Consider the following 10,848-nt stretch of genomic DNA (forward strand, 5'->3'; position numbering starts at 1 on the left):
AAGGAAGGAGAAGGGGGGGAAAAAAAAGTCTCTATTATTTTCTTGCTTCCCTCTGCCACTCTTAATGGTTTAGATGTCTTCTTTTTACAATTTTGTGTTTATTCCGTTTGGAATGAATGGTAGTGATCACCTTTCCGGTGATGAGTGGTCTCATTTTTGTACCATCCTCCTTCTTCTCTATTTAGAGTAGACCTGTTGATGTTTCTTTTAGCATGGGTTCAGTGTTGCTAAACTCTTTTCGTTTTTGCTTGTCTGTGAAGTTCTTTACCTCCCCTTCTATTCTAAAGGATAGCTTTGCTGGATAGAGTATCCTAGGCTGCTTCTTTTTGTCTGTTTTGTTTTGTTTTGTTTTGTTTTTCATTCAAGAATTTCAATAGATCTTGCCACTCCCTTCTGGCCTGTAGTGTTTGTGTAGAGAAATCCGCTGAGAGCCTTATGGGGGTTCCCTTGAAACTCACTCTGTTTTTCTCTTGCCTAAAGGCGTTTAGGATCATTGCTTTATCCTTGACTCTGGCCATCTTGATTAGCCTATGTCTTGGTGTGGGCCTGTTTGAGTTCTTTCTGTTGGGTACCCTCTGAGCCTCCTGGACTTGGATATCTGATTCCTTCTTTAGATTTGGGAAATTTTCAGTCATGCTTTCTTCGAATATCTTTTCGGTCCCCTTGGTTCTTTCTTCCCCTTCTGGAACCCCTATTGTGCGTAGATGGGCACGCTTTCGAGGGTCCCTTAGGTCCCTAAGATGGTTTTCGTTGTTCTTTATTGGTTTTTCTCTCAGCTGTTCTGATTGGGTTCTTTCTGTTGTCCTGCCTTCTAGGCCACTTATTCGTTCCTCTGCGTGATCTAGCCTGCTTTGGACAGCCTTTAGACCAGTTCTCATTTCAGCCAATGAGTGGACCAGTTCTCCTTGACTCTTCTTTATAGCTTCGATTTCGTTTTTGACGTATAGTATATCTCTCAACACTATCTCTTGGAGTTCCTTCAGGACTTGGATCACTCCTTTTTGGAAATCTTGATCGAGCAGGCCATCCACGTCTATTTCATGGATCGTGCTTTCAGGGAATTTCTCTGGCTCTTTTATTTGGGAGTGGTTCCTCTGCTTCTTCATAATGCTCCTATCTCTCTGGCACTGTGGCTTAAGGAGTATCAGTTATCTATTGGTGTCCTTAAGGAGTTTATGTATTTATCGAAAGCCTAGGCAGGCATAAAACTTTAAAAGAGAGAGGGGGATAGGGGGAGAGAGAGAGAGACAGAGACAGAGACAGAGGGGGAGAGGGAGAGAGGGGGTGGGGGCAGGATGTTAAAAGAATGGAGAAAAAAAGGTTTGAAAACAGTGTACGATCAATAATAGAAGAGCAAGTTGAAGCAGAATAGCAATTGAGCTGAGACGTCTTCTAAAAGCCTTTAAAAACAAATAGAAAAGATCAGAAAATAATATACAATTGTTTCAAAAGTAAATTTTTAAAAGGTAATCGGAAATAGAACAGATTTTAACAAAAGATAAAACAGAGGATTTTAAAAGACGGGAGAAAGAAAAGGTTTGAAGACAGTGTGTAATCATGAATAGAAGAGTAAGTGGAAGCAGAATAGCGATCGAGTTGAGACGTCTTTTAATAACCTTAATAAAAAGGAGGAAAAAAATCGAGAAACAATATTTGAAACCTGTGAATAACCAGTAACAGGAGATCAAAACCAAGAGAATGAAAAAGGGAAGGGGGTGGATGTTTAAAAATAATAATAATGAAAAGACTTGAAATGAAACATTTAAAAGGGATTAAAACCGTAAACGTATACGACTGTTCAAAAGTAAAGGTTAAAAAGGTAACAGAAGGTAAAACCGATGTAAAAGAGCTTAAAAAAGAAAAAGGAAAAGAAAAAAAAAAAGAGGAAAAAAAAAAAAAAAAAAGGATGTGTTCTCCTGGAGACGGTGCGCTCTTAACGGTTTCACCGAGAAGTCTTTCTGTCGTCGCCCTGTTTCGTGAACTCAGCTTGCTGTTTCCGCGGGCCCTCTGTCGGCGCCCTCGTCTGTGCTGCCCTCGGTGCCTGTGGGCAAGTAGATCGCGCCCCCTCCTGGCACCGCGGTCGGATGCTGCGTTCCTGCCGGGAAGGAGGGAGGGTGGCTGGCCGCCTGCCCTCTCCCGGCGCCGGTCGCTCCGCTGCTCTGTGCGGCTGTGTGCTCCGCCTCGGGTCGGCGCTCCTCTCCGTAGGTGGGCTCGGGGAAGACGGTGGAACCGCCCCGCCCCTGCTGCATTCCAAAACTCGGCTCCTTCTTAGTCTTGGTGGCGCGAGTTCTCTGAGGTACCGGGGCAGATATATAATATCTGCCTCAGGCTGAAAACGAGTCTCAGTCCTGCCTAGGAGGTTGCAGAGCCCCCGGGTGCGGATTCGAGTCTCGGCCCCGCCCCCGCTCCCGCCCCCGCCCGCGCGCTGCGCGCCGCGCGCCAGGGGCTATGGCGGCTGTGGCTGCGCCCCGCCTCTCTTCTCGCGAGAAGGGCCGGTGATGGCGCCGCGGGTCTGAGGAGATGGAGGCTACGGCGCCCCTCTCCCCAGGGCACACCGGCCGTGTTGCTTTGCCTTTCTTTCCCCGTAATGGACGGGTTGGGGGGGCGGGTTGTTCTGCTCTGTATCCCCTCCCGGCCACGGCACGTGGTGCCGCCGCCACGGTCCTCTGCCCGGCTCGTGCGGCCTGTCCCGGCCCCCGGCTGCCGGCCTGCGACTCGGGCTGGGTGTCGCGGGGACCCTCTGTGCCCGTTTCACTTGGATAGGTCGGTCAAGGGGCGCTCCGGGCAGATCTGAGACTCGGAGGCTCCCCCACCGTCCCGTCGGCCTCTCCGTTGGAGACGGGGAGGTCTGGCGAACGAGCCCTATTCCTCCTCTGCCGGTCCCTCCCGCACTGTTTTGCTTTTGACTCTTTCTTTTCTCCTTTTCTCCTACCAGATTTTGGGCGTCTTTGTCTTTCGAAGAGGGCGGTGTTCTGTCGGAGTTCCGCAGGTGGTCTGATTGGCCGAGTGGGTCCGTCGATGTGAGTTTTGGTGTATTTGTGGGAGAGGGTGAGCTACGAGCGTCCTTCTACTCCGCCGTCTTGCTTCTTCTCGGGTTATTTTTGAAGAGTAGGTGCTGGGGATTGAACCCTGGACCTTTATTTTTTGCATGCTAAGCATGGGCTGTACTGCCTGATCTCTAGACCCTCCCCACCGCAACCCCCCCCTTTCCCACCGCCTCCATAGTACTCGATGAATCTCCTACCTAGATATCTATGCTTCCTTGGAATAGGGCCGTCGTTTTCTTCATCGGATTGATGCACGTCTGTGGATTCGTCTCGTTTCTCTCCACTGCGGTGGGTGGCATCGGGGCGTGGGGTGGGGTGGAGTGGCGTGGGCTGGGAACAGTTCTTCACGTGTAGAGGTGGAGCGGAGCGATGAGGATGGTGACTGTTTCCCCGAGTGCTCGCGCCGGGTGATGGAGGCCTGTGGTCTGACTTGGAAGAGGACTCGGGTGACCAGAACAGAGCCCGTGTGGGGTCGTTGTGGAGGGAGGAACTCCACCCCCCCCCAGCCCCAGCCAAGGCACTCGTACCTCATCGAGGGACGGTCGGCCGAAAACAAACGAAAGCTGTCAGAGGTTTGGGGGTGGGGGTGAAGGGGTGGGTGGGTGTGTCTGTGTGTGTGTGTGTGTGTGTGTCTGTGTGTCTGTGTGTCTGTGTGTCTGTGTCTGTGTGGTGTGTGTGGTGTGTGTGTGTGGTGTGTGTGTGGTGTGTGTGTGTCCCCGTTCCCCGTACCACGGTCTCTGGTCGAGGCCCCCCCGAGCGGAGAAACGCACGCCAGGCCGTCCGTGCTCCTGGTTGTCCGGCCGCGTGTCCCTGCCACCCAGAGATCCCGAACCGTCCCGCTCGCTCCCCTGCCATGTGCCATGTGCCACCTGCCTGTCGGCCGGGCGCTATTTTAGACCCTGCGAAGAAGTCGACCGGACGGACGGGCCGGGCCGGGCCGGGCCGGGCCGAGCCGAGCCGAGCCGAGCCGATCTGAGCCGAGCCCGTCCAGGCTGGGGTGGGTGGTGCTGGGTTCAGAGGAGTGGGGTACAAGCGGGAGGCGGGCGTCGATGGAGGGGAGGGGGAGTGGGAGGGGGAAGGGAGAGGAAAGGGGAGGGGAGGGGGAGCAGGGATGACGATGGTCTGGGGCTTGGCGTGTGGGGTGGGGGTGGGAGGGATGGTAGCCATCCTATGACTTTCTCTCCCTACCCCGCCTTTTGCAAGTCTGTTAGAGTGACAAGGTGGTGCTGGTTTCTGGCTGGTGCACACCATAGTGATTCTGTTCTTCTTTTTCCTGGTCTTTTTCAGGAACCCTCGTCCCGAGGGACTGAATCTAGTGCCCTGTGCTGCGCGGTACGACCTAGGGGTCGAATCTGCCAGGAGAGGACTTACAAGGATTTGGAGGATCCTGGAAAACTGCTACCATCCAGAATCCTACATGGATGTTCAAGATCTTGTGGATGGACGGACGGACGGAAGACGGATCGAATGGAGGCCCCGCCCCATCCCCTGGACCCCTTGGCCCAGGAGGATCGTGATGGGTCTGGAAAGGACTCTTCCGACGAGGGTCTCGGGATGGACTTTCTCGGTCTGCGGAAGGTGTTTCTGCACAAAGAGGAAGAGAGGGGCGTTCTCGGCCAGAGAGCCCGAACCGCCTCCTTTCAGGGATCCGCTCCAGTCAGGGTTGGGGTCGGGGTCAGAACGCAGCCACCGACAGCTCCCCTCCCTCGTCTTGGCTCTCCAACTTGGGAAACCCTCCTCCCTGCCCCCTCACCCATCTTCTCGTCAGCCGGCCTCCAGCTTCCCCGTGCCAACCACCTCTCTCATGCTGCCGGACTTTCCTCCTCCTTGGGCTGCCAGGAAGCTCTCCCGCTCCTCCACGTGCTTTGGCTTGGAATCCCTGACAAACACAAGCGGTGCTGGTGGGCGGGGCCGTGGGCGGTGGCAGAAGGACTCCCTTCATCTTATGGGAGCGATTTTTATCTCCATAGAGGTGGCGATTGAGAAAACACATAAAATCACTCAGAAGAATACCCATGTGTAGTATCCCTGACCTAGATCCGTGTCTGTCTGTCTGTCTGTCTGTCTGTCTGTCTGTCTGTCTGTCTCTCTCTCTCTCTCTCTCTCTCTCTCTCTCTGCCTCTCTCTCCATTTCGCTATTCTCTGTGTGTGTGTGTGCGCGCGCGCGCATGCGTGTCTGTCTGTCTCCCTTGTCTCTCTTTCCTCTCCTCTCCCCTCCTCTCCTCTTCCCTGTTCTCCCCCCTTCCCCCTCACCCCTCCACTCCTCTCTTCTCCCCTCCACTCCTCTCCTCTCCCTCTTCTCCTCTCCCCTCGCCTCTTCTCATTTCCCCTCCCCTCCCCTCTTTTCCCTCCTCTCCTTTCCTGTCCTCTCCCCTTTTATCCCTCCTCTCCTCTGCTCTTTCTCTCTCTCTCTCTCTCTCTCTCTCCCCCTCCCTCTCTCCCTCTCCCCCCCTTCACTTCCCTCCCTCCTCCCTACCCCCCCAACCCCTACCTTCACAGGGCCTCATAGATTGCAATCGGTTTCCATGAAATGTGATGAAGAGGGAATGAATTTTAGAATGATATCCCCATGCCATCGAATCCTTCTTCCCCAGGGATAGCGACTTATTTGTGGTCGTGTTTGTTTTTGTTTTTCTTGTTGTTGTTTTGGGGCGCATCGAGGGCGCAGGAGGCGTTGGGAGTGAGGGTGATGTTTCTCTTTCTGTCTGTCTCCTCCTTAGGACGGATTTTAAGAGGAGGGAGGACTCACAGAAATCTACCATCTTGTCTCGTACTGCAGCTGTGTTTGAGCTTCCTATACGATCTGGGCGGAACACTCCCCACCCTCACCTCAAGCCGCCATTGCCGCCCCCTCAGCCCCCTGCACCCCCGTCCAGTCCCACACTTGGGGCGGTGGTTGGGCATGGGGGGATATTGGCGGGGTGGTGGTTGGTGGGGGGTGGGGTGGTGGAGGAAACCAGAAAACAGACCACTGTGGCACGTGGGTGACTGGGGCTTCAGGGTGAAGGAGGATGAATAAAATGGCCGGAATTAGGCTAACGGATTATTGCTTCTTTTTTTGGCAGGGGGGGGGAGGATCATTAGGTCATTCATTCATTCATTCATTCACTCATTCATTTGCTGGGGGGGGGTGTCATTCGGTTTCTTATGCTCGCCCTGAAAACGGTCAACTGTCCTGACTGACTGGTTGCTGCTCACGGTTCCAGGCCTGTTGTTGAAACTGGAAGCTATCGATCTTACTGTTTCTACTGTATTTCACTCATTGAAAGTCATCATCATGCTGGGTCTCTGAGTCTTTCTCCGAGGAGAAGGTCGGTCACGGGACTAATGACCTGACAAAATAGCCTGAGTGACCAAGAAGGCCACACCTTGAGTGCTTATGAGATAACGAGATCTAACCACCAGCCTCTATAGAATGGGTCACCTGGAGGCATCGTGACACCATTCTGAGTCTTCTGATGAGAAAACGATTCTGTGGATGGTGATCGATGCCCGATTGTTTGAGCTATGGCTCTAGAACCACCCCACCCACTCCATCCCCAAGGTGGGTACACAGTTTTGAAGACGCTAGCCTGCTGTGAATCCCCTTTGCCCGGCAGAGCGATAAAATGGCCTCTTTGCTTCTAAGCTCCGAGACCTTGTCTCTGGATTCTTGGGCTCGTCGGGGACGGGGGCCGATCTTTTGGCAACAAGCGTGCTTCAGAAACAGCGGATGCCCGAGAAGGACACTCTGCCTCTCCCTCTTCTTCCGGGCCTGAAATGGGGAGGAAAAAAACATCGCTTCCCCTGGAAGCTGGAGTCCGGAACCCGCCATCCGGAGGGACTTCTGGCTTGGCCTTCTCCTGGGGTGGGGGGGGAGGGCACGCCACTGCACGTGTTCTTTGTCAACTCCCTGTTTCTCTCTTCTCGAGTTATCTCTTTGGGACGGCTCCCACACTGGGTGAAAACAGACAGACAGGCTGGTATGTCTCCCTACCCCACCCTTCGCCCCCAAATGACTGATCTCCTGTCCCATCAGAATCACCACTTGTTTTCCAACGTGGCTTTCTTGGATCCTGGAGGACTTGTAAAGGAAAAGCCCAGCTGGGCTAACAAGCTAAAGTCACAAATCTAAGTGTGATAAGTGTCCGTTTACTGATCTAAGTTCTGCTGGGCTAACTCGTAAATCTGAAGTTTAGTGTCAGTTTACTGGGCTAACAAGCTAACTCGTAAATCCAAGCTCAACAAGTGTCAGTAACGTGATCTGTTCCAAATTGATAAGCTCCAGTGTACTGATCCTTTGCTTTTTGTTGTTTGAGCCTTATTGGCGAATAGACCCATATTTGTAATTAACCCTATGAAACCTCATGTGCACGTCTTGGAGGTGCTCAGAGCTTCGGAGCAGAAGCCCCTCTGAGCCCGCCGGCGTAATAAATCTGAGTACTCCAACCCTCCGAGAGGTGCTTGTTTCTTGGCTGGCCTGTCATTTCCGTAACAGACTGATATCAACTTAGAGCCAAGATGGGCGCAGAACTGAAGGAGCTTCTCGGCTGGCCTAAGAAGCCTGTCGTCGTGATGTGGGAGGCATTCTTTACGAGGGACCTATCTGATTAAGTGCTTGACCGCCTTTTGGACTTTGAACCAACTTGGAGATAGGAACTAGGATGAGAGGGCACCCGAAATAGCTCAGCAAACTCTTCTCCATCCTTAGAAGACAGACAGACAGACAGACAGACAGACAGACAGACAGACAGAGTGTGTGTGTGTGTGTGTGTGTGTGTGTGTGTGCGCGCGCGCGTGTTTGTGCGCGTGCGGGGGTGTGGGAGAGGGAGGAGATGACGTCAGCGTACTGGACACTGTTTCAGTGACATGGGGAGTGCTGTCAACTAGGAAGGAACGTCATGTATTCTTCAGCCTTGTGTCTGTACAGGTGGGTACACTCAGGGTTCCAGAAAGGATGGGATATTCCTGGCAGTCGTCTACTGCCCTGGCATCGAGGGCTGGCTGGCTGGCTGGCTGGCTGTCATCCAAAGTGGAGGCTCTCGTGAAAGGGACGGAACCGAGTCCCGAGGAGATGCCTCCTTCACTGATTTTCATGCAAACACAGTGGACCACAGCCTCCGGAAAGAGGGTGGGTGGCACACGTGGCCCCAGTCTGTTCTGTCCATTCGGCAAATGGCCTGGGTTAGGGGAAACCCAGCATGGCGACCATCCGACAGGCCGACCCACCGACCCACGGACGTTCTCGGTTTCTCCCAGCTTCCTGGATGACCTCCCCCACCCACCCCCACCCCACCCGCATTCCTTCACCCACCGTGGTGTCTGGTGTCAGGGCACTTGGAAGATGACTCCCATTGTTCAATAGACAGGGGCAGGAAGATTCCTATAGGACCGCAAAAACAGTCAACTGGCCATACATACATACATACATACATACAAACTTTTTGTCCCCAGAGGCCTCAGACCTCCTCTCTCTGGACACGCTGAACCCCAGTAACTGGCCCCCATTCAACTGCCACATAGTAGGGGTCATCCAGACGTTCTTGGGATGGTAGGTATGACTTCCAAAGGGGTTGAAGCCTTCCTTCCCCCGCTGCAAGCCTGATGCCATCAGCATGGCCAGGACACTGCTACAAACAAACAAACAAACAAACAAAGAAACAAACAAATAAACAAACAAACAAACAAACACACACACACCACCACCACCACCACCACCAACAACAACAACAACGACAACAAAAGACAAACACATGCGTATGTGACTTGGGGACATACTTTCCGCAGCCTCCAGGGACGAAGGCACTCGCTTCGCTGGGTAAATCCTACGAGGCTTCACTAAAGCGCTTGCCAACTTACTTCTCAGAAAGATCGATCTCTGCCCCCATCACCCGCCATCATCAGGCAAGGTCGTCAGAATCCATGGGAGATATAGACTAGAAGAAGAAGTAGAGGAAGGAGGAGGAGGAGGTGGAGGAGGAGAATCAGTGACATGAGGTGTGTACGACTTCTTGTCTCCAAGAGGATTGAGTTTTAAATTTTTTTCTTTTCAGATACAAGGGAAAATAAACTTCTGTTTTTTCCCCTTCCTTCCCTTTTAGAGGCGGACACCCACATGGTAACTATCATACCTCTGTCAGCAGAATGGAATCCTTTCTCTTTTTCTCCCTCCCTGACCCTTCTGGGATTCAGAAATCCTCCGTGAGGATTTTTCTATTCTTGGCAGCAGAGTTATTAGCATCATTGACTTGGAGGCAAAAACTTAGGTTTCCATTAAACTGGGATAGACATGCATGGATAAGAGATACTAGTGCTACTCGTTTTCCTTAGGGTTCCCCTGTGTCTGTGGGGTGTGTGTGTGTGTGTGTGTGTGTGTGTCTGTGTGTCTGTGTGTCTGTGTGTCTGTGTGTCTGTGTGTCTGTGTCTGTGTCTGTCTGCCTGCCTGCCTGCCTGCCTGCCTGCCTGCCTGCCTGCCTGTTTATTGTAGGAACTCTCTGTCAATGGAAGTATAGTTGACTTACAATGTTGTGTTCATTTATGACGTACGGCATAGTGATTCACTTATTCACACACACACACACACACACACACACACACACACACGTATACTTTTTCAGGATAGGTTATTACAAGCTATTGAACATAGTTCCCTGTGCTAGACAGTAGGACCTACTTGTGTACCTAGTTTGTATAGGGTGGTTTATATCTGCTAATCCCAAACTCCTGATTTATCCCTCTGCCCTCCCCCGTTCCTCCACCCTACCCTGTCCCCTGTGTTAACCATCGGTTTCTTTTCCATGTCTGCGAGTCCAGTCTGTTTCTGGTTTGTAAATAGGTTCCTTGGAGTCTTTTTAAAATGGAGTTATTTATGTATGGATGGGTGTCTTGACTTACTTTCAGATCCCACCTAGAAGTGATGGCATAGGATATCTGTCTTCCTCTGGGTGACTGACATCACTAAAGCTACGGAACGCTTCACGTATGTGCGTGTGTCGTCCACGTTCAGGGGCCGTGCTGATCTTCTCTGGATGGTTCCCGTGTTAGTCGATGTGCTGTGGCAGCAAGCGCTTGCCTTAGGGTTTTTGTCTCAACCTGAAAGCCGGCCCGGAGACTGAAGGTCTTCTAGTTGCCTCCACTATCTGCCTAGGACCATCTCCACGAACGTTTCCCATTTTCTCTCACCCTTTTGTCTTGGCATCATTGAGTACTAAAATGCTCCGTCTCCTGAAGCCCTGCAGACTGAAGCTGGACAACGGGAGGTAAACGTCAGAGAAATGGCCACAACAGCTCCTGTGGAAACCATCCTAGGGCCTGTTTTTGGAGGAGCCGCTCAGAGAGTTGAGCCGAACACCCCAGGACATCATCAGAGGCATTTCAAACTGCTCGAGCCGTTTCGATGACCCCGATGTGTGGAAATCTCCTACCAGACTGACCCCCTACTCCCGGCCCTGAATCTGGTTTCTCATCTGCTCCAATGATTAACCTTTGTGCTGTACTTTGGTTTTCCACACAAGTGCCTCTTAGGCGATACCTGACTGCTTGCTCCCTAGGCCTAGCTTCAGAAGCCCATCGACACCACCGCCTCCTGAGACGAGATACTACAACTGTTTCCTTGAACAGACCTGTTCTCAGAACTAAGAAACTGGGTCCATGAAACGCAGGCCCTCTAGGAAACTATTCCCTCCCTCCTGCCCCCATACCACGCGCACGCACGCACGCACGGACGCACATGCACAGTCAACAGCCCAGCTTTTAATGTGTAAAACTTCCAGGGAAGTTACAGAATAGGGAAATGTTGGGGTCCAGAGTAGGCTGCCCCAAA

At 52.3% G+C, this 10,848-nt stretch overlaps 1 protein-coding gene and 1 non-coding gene across 38 annotated transcripts in view; one reads left to right on the forward strand and one right to left on the reverse strand.

The window, feature by feature from the left end:
* Positions 1-6,082, forward strand: part of LOC141579456 (uncharacterized) — a 48,008-nt gene extending 41,926 nt beyond the window's left edge. For 9 of the 37 annotated variants that reach the window (XR_012510955.1, XR_012510956.1, XR_012510960.1 and 6 more), the window contains one exon: positions 4,335-5,761. Coding sequence is in view for 7 of the 37 variants with exons in the window: in XM_074375538.1 (XP_074231639.1) it covers positions 2,936-3,020; positions 3,272-3,335; positions 4,335-5,030 (845 nt within the window). In the remaining 30 variants the exon portion in view is untranslated. The other 28 variants (XR_012510961.1, XR_012510959.1, XR_012510934.1 and 25 more) reach the window with 9 other exon arrangements.
* A 3,903-nt stretch (positions 6,083-9,985) lies between these two features.
* On the reverse strand, positions 9,986-10,094 carry LOC141575026 (U6 spliceosomal RNA). The gene has a single exon (XR_012502247.1). It is a non-coding gene; the product is annotated as a U6 spliceosomal RNA (small nuclear RNA).
* Between the last annotated feature and the right edge of the window lie 754 nt (positions 10,095-10,848).

The sequence above is a fragment of the Camelus bactrianus genome, chromosome 2, assembly GCF_048773025.1.
Source record: "Camelus bactrianus isolate YW-2024 breed Bactrian camel chromosome 2, ASM4877302v1, whole genome shotgun sequence".
Classification (NCBI taxonomy): Eukaryota; Metazoa; Chordata; class Mammalia; order Artiodactyla; family Camelidae; genus Camelus; species Camelus bactrianus.